This window comes from Dreissena polymorpha, chromosome 4 (assembly GCF_020536995.1).
Source record: "Dreissena polymorpha isolate Duluth1 chromosome 4, UMN_Dpol_1.0, whole genome shotgun sequence".
Classification (NCBI taxonomy): domain Eukaryota; kingdom Metazoa; phylum Mollusca; class Bivalvia; order Myida; family Dreissenidae; genus Dreissena; species Dreissena polymorpha.
Genome location: NC_068358.1, coordinates 66,467,259 through 66,481,624, shown reverse-complemented (window position 1 = coordinate 66,481,624; position 14,366 = coordinate 66,467,259). Strand labels below are relative to the sequence as shown.

Genomic DNA, 14,366 nt, shown 5'->3' with positions numbered 1-14,366 from the left:
GTCATGCAATCTATGTCAAACTGAGGGAAATCGCCCTAGGAAAAGTGCCATGCGATATTAAATGGTTGCATATGATAGAGTGTGCTTCAATGATGCGGGACACCTCAAATGACAAAATCATGTAAGCATGCAAGGACATTCCATTGCGTTTGAAATCCCCTGATGTTGGTCCATGACGTTATCCCTGATGTTGGTCCATGATGCAGTACCCGGATGTGGTCCATGATGTAATCCACTGATGTTCCTAGATGACGCGGTACCCGGATGTTGTCCATGATGGGCTCCAATAATTTCAGTCCATGGCAGTCCACTGATGATTGTGTTGTGATTTTACTCTTCTGATCGTGACGTTTTAAATCTGCAACAATACATTTAATTATAAGTTATTAAGAAAATTTATAGCTCAGCGTATGAACGATTTGAATATTTTATTTCAAACCAAACAATAATAAACAATTCGTTCACTTTAAAATTAATTAATATTTGTAATACAAGAAACTCGGTAAATAACTTTAAAATAAAAAGCTTGACAATAAATTCATACTTCACCGTGTACGACAATGCTCATCATTTCACTTGGACGACACAATAACTTTGAATATAAAACTAAGAAGTAAAACTTTAGTTACTTCAGAAGTATTGCATTTTAATTAATTTATATTGAAACCACACGTGTTTCTTACTTTGGAACGAATATTTTTCAGAAAATTCATTTGTTACGTAATTTCCGGTGTAATAGGCTACAACTAACGATATTTAAACGTGTATACGGCGTCTGGACATTGACTGACATATATTGTCGTATGAAAACAAATAGTTTCTGTTACGTGAACTAGATTTGTTTTGATGTACAAATGTGTTGTATTTGATTATTGATTTAATGTTTATTGACTCAATTGAGTGTTTATGTATCTAGTTCATTTGATCATTTTTCTAATGTAAACTTCATGAAACAGGGGAGTAACTTAACATGTGTTATTATGTGTTATACGTGTGAACTTTAAATCTTGATAATTGTTAAAGTATAATCAGTAATTTGTAAACGTATCAACAAATTATTTTGAATTTAAAGTTGGAATGTTACGTACTTTTTTAAAAATTATAGTGTTATTACTGTTCCAGTGAAAACAAATATTTTGATTGTCCGTGCAATGCAAGCTTAACTATGGATTTACTGTAATTACGCTACTGGGTTAGTAATTAATTGTGAAGGTAAATCAGAGAATGGTTGTGTAGTGTGCAGTCATTTGATGCAAAGTGAAGCCTTTTAAGATATGAGTATCTTAATGAAACTTATTTACCGTGTGTCAATATTTACGGTGTAATGGTATGGTGTGGAAGTTATGCACTGGATAATAACTTTTTTTTTACCCATTGTTTCGAATGTGTTTGCTCGTTTTGTTAATTAATGTTAATACTTACATACGTTTGAATTGCAGTATATAAGCAATTTCTGCTTTTGAGCTATCCTATCATACCAAACATTCGGGAGAATTTTAATTTTTGAAAGGTGGGGCGAGTGTAATGACCCAGTCCGGTCATTATACGCCTATTTGCTTAAGGGTTATACTTACGTGGAATGCAGTTTTCATGGTGATACTACTTATAATTATACTAACATTAATGATGACGAAGATGATAATAATGATGATGATGATGATAATAATAGTAATAATTGCACTTACCTCGTTTTTCACGTAAGGCTGGCTATGTCCATTGTTTACATCACTTTAACACTATAATCCATTTCTTTTCCATTACTTTTCCAACGAATTATAAAGTGCATGAATAGAAAACCAAGTATGACATTAACTGTTTCCATTTGTTCCTGTTGTTTATAGACAGGCCATATTTATGCATTTGTATGTAAATGTTATAAATAAATCTGACCTGTCATGGCCGCTAGGACGCCGAAATTGCCAGCATCATGGTGGATTCTGACAGCTCAGGCTGACAGATTGTGATTGGTTGATTTTACGAGCTGTCAGAATCCTATTGGCTGATTGGGATGATGCTAGCAGGCTGTCATATGGTCATTGGTCAGTTAAGGTCACGTGGGCACTTTTGAGGAAGTATATAAGGGCGGTAGATTTCAAAATTGTCAGCACAACTTCCATCTTGGTGGCTCCACTTGACTGGGCAGTAAAGTGAGTAAAACATCTTGGGTAACTATCAATAACTTGAAACGTATTTTCGAGAAAGTGTCCACCCAAACTTGTCTTTATTGGAAAGAGCATGTTTAACCTACTAAATAAACATATTATTTAAACTGCCACCAGTCTTGTTGAATATAATACACTGAAAACCCAATAAACCCATCCTGACGGACGCCACAGTACTCATAGATCAGTTCAATATAAAACAATTCATTAAATAAAGTTTACGTCTATGTTCTCAGATTATGTTTGGTATTTTTAATGCACGGCGTTTACTAAATTATTCCATACACACGTTTTTTTTAAATTGACTATAATTCACCATTGCATGTTTATGTTATCTGTGAGTTATCAGTTCACGTAGTGTCACGTGAGAAGGGTAATCAATATTGTAGTAAACCGTCATAGACATTGGAAATCCGACACGTATATTATCATTCAAGGTCTTTTTTAACGAGTAACGGGTTGTAGAGCTGAGCTTTGTATGAACATTCCGTTGAACACCCCGTCAGTGTAACCCAATACGTCTCTTTTGTAACGGCCAAAATCGAATGATTCAGTTATACCAAACAAAATATAGATTTAATCGTTAACAGAGAACAAGTTTAGTAATTTGTGCGTTTTAACGTGAACTATTAACTCGGATTTTGCTTGTTTTTGTAGGTATAGTTTATGTATATGTAAGTGCACGTTTCTTTTTCTTCTACAAAACCACGTAATTCTCAACATCTTAGTTGTAATATTGCTTGTTTAACTTGTGTTAGTAAAATGTAATAATCTCGTGTGCGATGGAATCATGTTGATCGAACCCGTATAAGAAATTTGTATTTGAAAAAAATGGAGTTCCAATGTATCTTCAGTTATAAAGTTTTCCAACATCCTGATTAAAAACTCTCCGTAGTAGCATCGATACTTTGACAATAATATCAGTTCATAGATCCCATGGTTGTGTGTATAAAGTTGATTTCTACGTCACTATAAAATTCGCAATTTATTGAAACCTTTGGTTTTTACCAAATGGCGTAATTGATTCGAAGCCTCATGTTAGAAAAAAGCTCGTAGGCGAATTTGACAAGTTAAAACAACGTAGGATAATACTTTGAATAAAAAAAATAAAGACATTCGCAGTGTGCCTGTTATGTTTAAAAGCCTTACTACATGTTAACAAATTCGTCCCGATGTATGTTATGTTTGGCAATAGTGTTTTTCGTTCTTTTACCAATTACACTTAAACTAAGGTCTGTCTGAGAAAGAATACTAAACACGTGTTCCATGGTGCGTGATGATTATTATGAAATAATTATACGCCTGAGTGAATCGTTACGTGTAAGGAGATGAAATGGCAGTTTATTCTCGCAGTATTAGTTTTAACCTGCATGCATTTCCGATGAATATTGGCTTACATTTTTAATATCGGAATAAAACAAAAAAAAAACCATTAAATAAAAAATAGTTTGATAATTATAACCATGCTCATTTGACGTCTCATTTTGTATTTATTGTGGTGTTTATTGTGGTGTTTCTGTCAGACATCAGTCAAACAAATGAGCATGTTTGCCCCTTGTATGAGAGAAACATGCATGAATTGATCGACGGACGCAATAGTCTCCATGTGGGAGGCAATCATAATGAAGCTTGTGTTTGCCTTTCAAATGTGGGGACGTATTGACAGTGGGTCTGAATGGAACACGAACAGCATAGTTATTATGCCTGTATCGATACAAAAGAAAGGCCTCGGACATTTCGGGATCAAGTTTCGAGTTTGATTTGATTTGAGAAAAAAATGCAAATCACATGAATGCACAAGATTTAAAGATAATCCAAAAAGGCCTAGGCCTATAAACAAACCAGAAATTGTCCCCTTGTTTTCAAGAAAGATTTTTTTACAGAGAACACTGTTGCGGATATTTCACTTTGTTTCTTATTTGATCAAACTTGTACATTTGGCTGTAAACATAGGGTCTCAGTCGAAGTCAAGTGTTTGTCAGACAATCATTCTATCACACTCATCAGTTATCATCAACAACAAGTAAAATATATGAGTCGCGTTCTGATAAAACTGGTCATAATGCATGTGCGTAAAGTGTCGTCCCAGTTCGCACAGGCTAATCAGGGACGACAGTTTCCGCTTTTATGGTATTTTTCGTTTAAAGGAAGTATCTTCTACACGAAAATCCAGTTAAGGCGGAAAATGTCGTCAATGATTAGCCTGTGCGGACTGCACAGGCTTATCTGGGACGACACTTTACGCACATGCACTATGCCCTGTTTTCTCAGAACGCGACTCATATGTTTGATGCAGGAAGCATTACTGTCAGAGATTGGCTCTGTCCTAGATTGCAATAATGTGAGCGCATTATTGCTCCCTTGTTCATTATTAATAATACATTCTGGACAATTTGAATGTATGTTCAGGCTTCAATGGATAGAATGAAAATATCATATGCCTCAATTTGCTGAATTTGAGTTCTGAAAGTAATATTTATAAAAGAGGTCGAGATCATTTCGACCTCAACTAAATTTGTTTTCTGGACCTTTTTAAGTTGACTTGCCGAAGACATATCGGGTTCTTATGTGATTGCTTCATGTAGAATGATAAACATTAGTTGGCTTGTCGCATACTTATAAGGACAATCCGTTATTAAACCGTTAATAACATATGTTAGATTATTTGCTGGGTACCCGTACAGGCATTCTTGAAAGGATAAAATTGTTTGATTGGAGCACGCATTTCCTCGCGTAGAGAGACCCATATGGGCTTTCGGTTGATTAGTCATATGGACTTGCATAATAGAATGCACACAGACATGCTTAATGACATTTTTATGTTTACCAGATTCGCGGCTATTGCAAGATGGGTCTTTGGCCTTAGACGTTTAATTCACACGCATCGGAGCTCAGATTCGATATAAAGCGTGTAATGCAAATACAATCATTGGTAACTTTTTTTCTTTTTATTCAGGGAAAAAATAAAGCCCAGTTGGAGCCCATATGGAAGTATGAGATTAAAACTCGGATCGACCCTTATCCAACTGCGATGGCCCTCACTCATTTCGGTAAGCCATCTTGTAAAGTAGTTCTTGTTATCGCGAGTTAAATTTGTTTCAACTGTTCCGACCGATCCTACTTTTTTGTTCTCAATCTTAATCCTTTTTGGTATTCCAGATAGAATGTTCGATCATAAGGAACAATACTCTGATACTTATTTTAGTGTTAATTAAGTATAGGTAAAACGTAAGAACTTTTCTGTGACCCTTATAAATTGTTCAGTAAGTATAAGGCAGACTTAGTAACGTGCCTTTATCCTTATTATTGCGTCGAATGGGTATAAGTGAAATGTAGGAAATTTTATGTAATCCTTATTAAAGTGTTGACTAACTATAAGTTAAACGTTAACGCAACGAAGTTGGGATGACCAGGTATTATCCTGTTTAGGAGATGTTTTTTGAAACAAACTTAAAGCAAGTGGGTATGGACATTTCTATATTAAAAAATTAAAGTAGCATAAAATGTATACTCAAAATCAACAATAAGTTCGTACAATATTTCGAAAAAATAAAATAAACACATAAAAAATCAAATTTCCTTATAGCAATAGCCAAATGTTCAACGCTAAATGTGGTATGGTAACATAGGTTTTACGAGATACAAAATGCTCGTTTTTTTGTGGCACAATATATCCTTATATAATGATGATGAATAAAAAATGCGCGAGGTAAAATAACAGTTCCGAAGAAATGATGCCGAAAGCTCAACGGCATTAGATTTTTAAACAATTTCAAATACTTTTTGTTTTATACGGTATATATGAAAGTTTAGGAAATCTCCACTATTTTGTTAATAAAAGACAGAGACACTATTTCTTGCGGTTTAACCCATCAATAAAATGTGTCGGTATGGGCTGCAGGCTAACAATAGTTTGTTCGTTATGAATTTTCGATTTGATTTACGAAGTCATTAGCAGAAATGTAATAGTATCTTCATTACTGGGCTTCCCCTGCTAAGTGTTGGAAGTGATTTAATCAACCAGACCGAATAATTCGGATATAAATATGTGATATGTGTTGAATAAGGAACATATAGGTCTATTTCAATTGTGTATATATGTATATGTATACAGCGAAGAGTATTACTTATCATTGTAAATCATTGACAACAAATGTACGTTTAATTAGTTGTGCATAGTGATAAGATGATAGTGATCAATACACTGATATGAATATTACATCATGATATGTGATATGTGAAATATGTTGAACAAGGACCATAAAGGTCTATTTCAACTGTGTATATATGTATATGTATTTGTTAGAATAAAAGTTATTCTATGATGATTAAATGCATTTATAAATGGCTAAACAAGGAAAGGTAAATAATATTAATATCAATGATTATGATATATGATAAGAAGTTTTTATTGAGTATTTTCAAGAGTTATGTGTGTATATTACGCTTAGCAGTTGCTAAATTGTACAAATTGTAACTGGGAATAAACATTGCAGGAGTATGTTAACAGATAAAATTGGGTATCATACAAAGCATTTCTATGTGAACTAAATTGACGATGAATTAACATCATTAACGCAAGAGACAAATTCAAGTCTGTATTATAGCGTGATATGTACGAATTGACACATGGTTGCAATAGATTCCGCGTAACTCGCTTTAAGTTCGATTTTCTAGAAACAAATGCAATTGAATATTATAACACAATTGGCAGATTCAAAGCAATGGTATACCATTTCATGCATTCTTTAGCGAATTATTGAGTTCAATTACACGTATTGCGTATTAAATTAGATAAAAGGTACTATAGCGCAACTTAAACGCTTGCGAGTTATAACGCAAAGATCTATCAATAATTATGTGTCAAAGTATTATATAGGTCTTTGTTTAACGTTTCATGTCTGTATCGGCGCATTTTTGCGTTGGATTCCACGTCACCGTCACAAAAACATAAGATATTTTCTGAAAACATTTACATTGGGTATCATAAATCAAGTGACGGATTCAAGTCAAATTACCATGATAACTTTACATTTATGAATGAACGAGTTTTTCCGGTGAATTCCACGTCTCTTGCGCATACAGATAATTTATTCTGGAAACTAATAAAATGCTATTTTATCAAGTCATAGATATGAAGATCATAACATAAGTAATAAGCTCTTTTAAAATGCTATTATATCCTGTTATTGGCTAAAACTAACCCCAGTGTAAGTTTATTTGATAAACTGTAAATGTGTATAGATAATAATGCCATCACGAATAATAAAAAACGTTGAAGGCACTACAGTTGCTCGCTATTGTATAATCAGAGGGCACTGTTGTTCCGCACTTTGTTTGAAACCAAAGTTCGGTATTGAAAACCAAAGTTTGACGCTCGTGAACACATAGAAGCGAATTTGTATGGCAATATCGAGGCGTTGACAATTCGCATCATCATAAAGCTACTGTTATTGTGATTTATTGTGATAAGTGATTAATGTGTTCAGATGTGATTTGTATCTTCAAATGTACTCGCAATGCTTGAATGTGGTGATAATTTCTAATACGATTGCTTTGTTAAATGTGATTGCTTAAGTATGTTCAAATGTGATTGGTATGCTCAAATATGGATACCTATGTTCAAATGTGATTGGTATGCTCAAATATGAATACCTATGTTCAAATGTGATTGGTATGCTCAAATATGAATACATATGTTCAAATGTGATTGGTATGCTCAAATATGAATCCCTATGTTCAAATGTGATTGGTATGCTCAAATATGAATACATATGTTCAAATGTGATTGGTATGCTCAAATATGGATACATATTTTCAAATATGATTGGTATGCTCAAATACGAATACCTATGTTCAAATGTGATTGGTATGCTCAAATATGAATACATATGTTCAAATGTGATTGGTATGCTCAAATATAAATACCTATGTTCAAATGTGATTGGTATGCTCAAATTTGAATACCTATGTTCAAATGTGATTGGTACGCTCAAATATGAATACTTATGTTCAAATGTGATTGCTTTGTTCAAATATGAATAATTATATTCAAATGTGATTGGTATGCTAAAATACGGATACTTATGTTCAAATGTGATTGCTTTGTTGAAATATGTTAACCTCGCTCTGGGAAAACGGGGGTTTACAGCAAGAGCGTTAAGTGTCACCCCAGATAAGCAAGTGCAGCCTGGTACTCTTTCCGCCTCAAATGGGTATTCGCCAAGAAGAGACATTCTTTAAACACAAAATACCATACACGCATAATTCATCCCTGATTAGCCTGTGTGGACTGCAAAAACTAATCTGGGATGGCACTTAATGCATATTCATTTAACCGCGTTTTCCCAGTGCGTGGCTAATACGTGATTTTGTGTTTCAGATTCGCCGTCGTCGGGGCTTGATACTGCGCTGGCTATGGATTATTGTCGGACTGGCGTTCGTCGGGCATATGGTGTCTGGATATCTCTTCCATTGTACGTTAAATTTCAATTTATAACTTATATTTATTTATCTTAACTGGTGTTCTTACTATGTTCTAACGGCGACACAGGATTGCCATATTTGGCCGCGGGGTCGTCGTTAGAACACGCACGCAGATGGCGTCACAACGCCGAGAAAGTTAAAGGTTGCAACCGAATGTCGACAATTTTGAACATGCTCATAGTAAATGGCGGGGTTTTCGTTCTATAGAACGCCAATAGGATCGTCCTGAGGACGTCACGTACGCATCAGCAATGAGAAGAATGTCAGAGGACCTTCGTCTATAAGATCCTTTGGAATAAGAAACTAGGAGCGCAATAGAGGCGCAAACGTATTTCAGGGTTTCCATGAACTAACTGTTTTCTCACAGAGACTCTTGCTCTGCAGAAGTAGTATTTAGTACAGACCTACTAGAGTAATCGCGGGAAAGCATATACTGTAATACAGACCTACGAGAGTAATCGCGGGAAAGCATATACTGTAGTACAGACCTACTAGAGTAATCGCGGGAAAGCATATACTGTAGTACAGACCTACTAGAGTAATCGCGGGAAAGCTTATACTGTACTTGGTTCATAGATACCATTAAACCCCGAGGTTTTCACATCGCGTTTTCGGTATCTTATTCCCTATGATCATATCATGTTTCTGTCGCGTTTCGGCCGCAGTACAGTTGTATTGCAAACCACAAGGTCGCATTAGTGTTGTGTAAGACACGCCCCACACGTAGTGTAGACGCTATGACGTCGCCGTTGATCGCCGCACTAACGCTAAGAGATCGAAGTTTACACCCACAGAAAACATTATGGGCATGGTGATACTGCCGCGTGCATGCAAAGAAAACAAATAGCATGACCATGGAAGGATGGTTAACTCTAAATGAATTGCCTACGCGGCGGTGACACACCAGCGTTCATTTACAACTATCGGAATTTTCTGAGGACAAACACCTCCCTGATGTGCTTGTACTTAGTGTAATAGGGTTATATAGTATAAGTGATTGTAAGATGTTTTATGTCATAAATTTCGGCGGATATCTTTTTTTCTAATAAATCTGTCCTTACAATCAAAAAATAAATCGATATGCAGACGTCGAGAAGGTATAACCGTGCAACAAAGCAAAGCATATATGTGGATTTATCGATACATTTGACTATATGAACTGTTTAAGGAATTTTTAGCTTTTTCTGGCGTCTTGTTTTTCGGATATTTTGTTAAAATAAATTGCTCGTCGTTAAATGTCGGAGACATTCACTCGCGTTAACGTCGTCAACCGGACAGATATTGACATAATTTATTTGATGCCAATAACTTTGTTTCGGGCTTGTTTCAGTCGCTTTACCTGAAGACATAAACGAGGACGATTTCCTCAGTTTTCAACCGGAAGTGACGGAGGATTTCCCAACGGTTGCCGGACAGCGCCCGCGTATCCCCCACATCCTCCACCAGACGTACCGCACCGAGTACGTTCCGGCCAAGTATGCGAGCAACATCCGGTCGTTCATGGACCACAATCCGACCTGGGAGTACTTCCTGTGGACTGATGAGAGCGCCCGGAAGCTCATTAAAGAGCGCCGCCCTAACCTGCTGGAGACGTGGGACAGCTACCGTGACAATATCAACCGCGCGGACGCACTGCGTTACATCGTTCTCTACGAGTTCGGCGGCGTTTACGCTGATCTCGACGTTAACTGCTTCCGGTCGTTAGACAGAGCCATGGTCAAATACGCGTGTATACTACCCACGGAGCCGTTCGAACAGAGCGCGTTTAAAAACAAGATGCCGTATTTCATGAACAACGCCATCATCATGTGCCGTCCGAAGCATCCGTTCATGAAACAGATGCTAGACAACCTGCATTTATCGCGCGCCATGTATACCAACGTCGACGTGGCTGGCCCTATGTTCGTGACGTCAGAGTTTTTAAAGTACGCGAACGTCGCTGCTGGTCATCTGTACAAAACTCTTAAAGTGACCGGAAGTTTATCCCCTTATTTTTTCAAGGGAAACATCAAAGAAGAAGAAGACGACGGAATATATATTCCGAATACTGTATATTTTCTAGATACATTGAACAATCATTTTGAAGCTAGTCATATCGCGTATGTTTCTATTTGTAAACGGTTTAAGCAACTGTCGAATATAGAACAACGCGCATGCGTAGATCTCAAACGTAGAGGCTTTTACCGAAAACGTAGCCCTTTTACATTCACGGAACATTTGTGGGAGCAGTCGTATGGGCCCCTTCAAAAGTTGTGGAATCCCTTTGGTGTGTCCCTAAAGCATATCGAGCGCGTTGTACCTTCATATAAAAAGTATTAGCATTTAAGCATAGTGAGCACACTATGATGTTGTTGTTTTAAAGAATGGACACCAAAATACAAACAAAACCCTGACTTACATGAATTGATATTGTATATGTGTGTGTGTGTGTTTGGGGGGGGGGGGGTGCATGCGTGTGTGCGTGCATGTTAACGAGGTCCTTAAGCGGTGTGTGTCCACTCACTCCTAGCTATTTAATTATATCGTCTCACGAAAGTATGAAACATTGTTCATTATCTCAGCATTAACCGGCTATTCTAACTAGTTTTAAAACTAAATATATTCTATTTGTCTTTCGGTTTGTGTTGTAGGTTTGTGTGTGTGTGTGTGGGGGGGGGGGGGGGTCCGGAATACCCAGAGGAAACCATATATTTCCGGTATGGTTACCAACAACCAGACTCATATGCGCCACGAGTGGGTATTGAAACCGATGTGGGAAGCCCGTGTACCATCCACTGTATTGAAACCGATGTGGGAAGCCCGTGTACCATCCACTGTATTGAAACCGATGTGGGAAGCCCGTGTACCATCCACTGTATTGAAACCGATGTGGGAAGCCCGTGTACCATCCACTGTATTAACCGGATACACTGGCGTGTTTTTAATTAATGTGAGATTCAACGCTTTAAGTCATTATGAGAAGAATTTATCATAATTCATCCGGCATGTTAATGATGTGTTATTGCTTTATAAAGTTGTTATACCTCTGCATAGGTATATGGAGGCGGGCTTGCTGTATTATAATCCAACTGTTCCGTCGGTAAGTCCGTATGTCTGTCTGTCTGTCCCAAAACTTGTCCGAACCGTACCTTCCCCGATAATTAAAGGGTTTACCGGTAGAATAAAAGTTCTCAAAAACGTTTGCCTATAAGAGACGTGTGTCGCGCGGAAGAATCACGTTGCACACATCAAGCTTGATGTTAAAGTCCAACATGCAATACTTTTTTATGCAAATAGGGCTTGACCGGTTAATACCTTTAATCTCCGTCGACATCCACGTTAACACAAGTACGCAATGTTTTTTTTTAGTTTATCGTGCAGTGCGAGTAGTTGGTTAGACTTGGTTTTCATTATGATTAATGCAACAGAAAATAAAACCTGGTTTAAATATCTTCATAATCACACAAACCTTCTAAACAATGACTCTTGCATAATTTACGGAAAGTTATTCCACCAATTACCCGTGAAGTCAGGCATGCAGAGGTGAAATCAATGAACCTCGCACAAGCTAGCCGGGGCTTAATGTATGTGCGTCAAGTATCGGCACATATTACACTTTTAGGTAAAACATAATTATTTATAATTTTTATATGAGAAACTTTGCGTTTATTCCCGCTGCAATTGGGATTTAACATCATCGGATTTAATAGCACTATCAGAGTCTACATATAGCAAACCGCTTATTTGTTAATCTTGGAGAAATGCATTTTTAACTACGAAAATAAGAACTCATTGAAAGCGTGTTTATTTTATTAATATCTCAATTTCAAAACAAAACTTTAACATTTTATATCTTTAAATGGCACAAAACATAATTAAGAAAGGTGCTCAACGACTCGCAATTACTATTTGAATTTTAAGCATTTATTAATTATGTGTTATATCCTTTAAACAAATAAAGGGATGCGATGCATATAGCTTAAAATAAACGACACTGTTTCAAATGCCGTTGGGTGAATCCATTATTTCTTACCGGAATATTTTCTTATTTACCCAAAAACGCTTATGTAATGGTCTATTTCCCACATGCATGCATCTGCCAGGTTTTATGACCTTAATATGGATGTAAAAATCCATCATCAAAGTGTCACAAGATAAGCGAAAACAGGGTCGAAGTCTGTAGAATAGCGCGGTAAAATATACTCTCCGAAAATTAAGAGGCATTAATTACGGACGAAAACTCGTACGTCCGAAATTAAGATTCACGAAAAATATTTATTTTTGCTAAAAAAGAATGTCCGCAAATTTGCAGTAATTACGGTTAACAAACAATTAAAAACGAGATTATATTATAAAAACACACACCAGTGCACATAGACAGACAACTATAAAATTGTACACGTACAATATTTCGTATAAGGTATTCAAACAATGGATGAAAATGACTGCAAAACTTGAAAGCAGACAATGAAGAAAAAAATAAGAAGAAAACAGTCAAAGTATGATTTTGTGAATCAACGTTTTAATTCTAATACGTGTTCAACCGTAACAAACGGTCAATTCAATCTGCGTGCGTTATACAGAGCAATCTCTTGCACGACGGTTACATTACATTCACCTCTGTGTTGGGCTCAGAACGGACTATTGTTATGAAAGCGTCTCATTCATATCACGATCATTCCAGTGTTCATCATTGAGGTTACAGTATACTAAACAATCTCTTGCACGACGGTTACATTGCATTCACTGCATTAAAGAAAACCATCCCATACCATGATATCTTATATCAGTCTTAATTCATTATTTTAAACTTGATATGTTTTTTTGATGTTAAGAAACCAACATACATACACACGTCAAAGCAATTCCTAACGTCACTCAATAAAAATTATGTTCAATTGTTTACATTTGTGAAGTGCGTAGAATGATTCCATCTGCGTAAATGGGCAATAAAATAGTTCCAAAGAGTTGCATTAAAAATCGCAAGTTTTTGCACGATTTATCGTACGTTTAAAAGTCATATTTCTTAATTTAATGCATGCAATCCAATCAAATATACATTACATGCGTTTGTTCGGTTTTACCTATTTTATAGGCAAAATGGCAAGCTGAGCATTTCGCTGAGTTGTATGTGAGAGCAAGGAACGACAACTCTGCGTGGAGATTGTATACAGATTACAACAATTTAACGATAATAAACTTAATGTGCGTCTATTTAATCACTTTTCGCACCAAATGGACGAAATACCCGGTACACCATATTTGGCATTTGCAAATGCACCGCTCCATAATCGATATTTTTTACCAATCAGCGAGGTGTCTATTATTCACTGCGTTCTAGCCTGTTACTACCCGCCATTTTGTGCTCCCAAGCTTTCACTTGGCAACGTATAACTATCCATATAAAAACTCGATTATTTCTGAAATGGTTCGGCGATGTTCGTGGAGAACTTGCACGATGGATTGCAGATATCCAGAGATGTTCAAGGGAGTGACATTTAAGACGTTTCCAAACCCCAAAACGAATATGGAGAAATGTATGAGGATGAGGTGGATTAAGGCCTGTGGAAGACCGCATTACCAGCATAATGTAGATAAGATCAACAAGAACAAAGTGATTTGTTCAACGGTGGGCATATCTAAATAATGTTTTAACTGATGCATTAAAAAAAGAATATATTTCGTGTATCGCTTGGCAAATTAAGCATATCTTTACAGTTTATGTAGATTAGATTCTAA

At 36.3% G+C, this 14,366-nt stretch overlaps 1 protein-coding gene across 1 annotated transcript; it reads left to right on the top strand.

The window, feature by feature from the left end:
* Positions 1-1,173: 1,173 nt before the first annotated feature.
* On the top strand, positions 1,174-11,676 carry LOC127879835 (uncharacterized). The gene is made up of 4 exons (XM_052426882.1): positions 1,174-1,192; positions 5,119-5,212; positions 8,545-8,638; positions 9,979-11,676. Exons 2-4 carry the CDS (start codon positions 5,156-5,158, stop codon positions 10,965-10,967), a joined length of 1,140 nt encoding a protein of 379 aa, XP_052282842.1. The 5' UTR covers positions 1,174-1,192; positions 5,119-5,155; the 3' UTR covers positions 10,968-11,676.
* The last annotated feature ends 2,690 nt before the right edge of the window (positions 11,677-14,366 follow it).

Coding starts and splice junctions, on each gene's coding strand:
- LOC127879835 (XM_052426882.1), top strand. CDS start 5,156: ATGAGATTAAAACTCGGATCGACCCTTATCCAACTGCGATGGCCCTCA. Junction 5,213..8,544: donor GATGGCCCTCACTCATTTCG/GTAAGCCATCTT, acceptor TTTGTGTTTCAG/ATTCGCCGTCGTCGGGGCTT. Junction 8,639..9,978: donor GTCTGGATATCTCTTCCATT/GTACGTTAAATT, acceptor GGCTTGTTTCAG/TCGCTTTACCTGAAGACATA.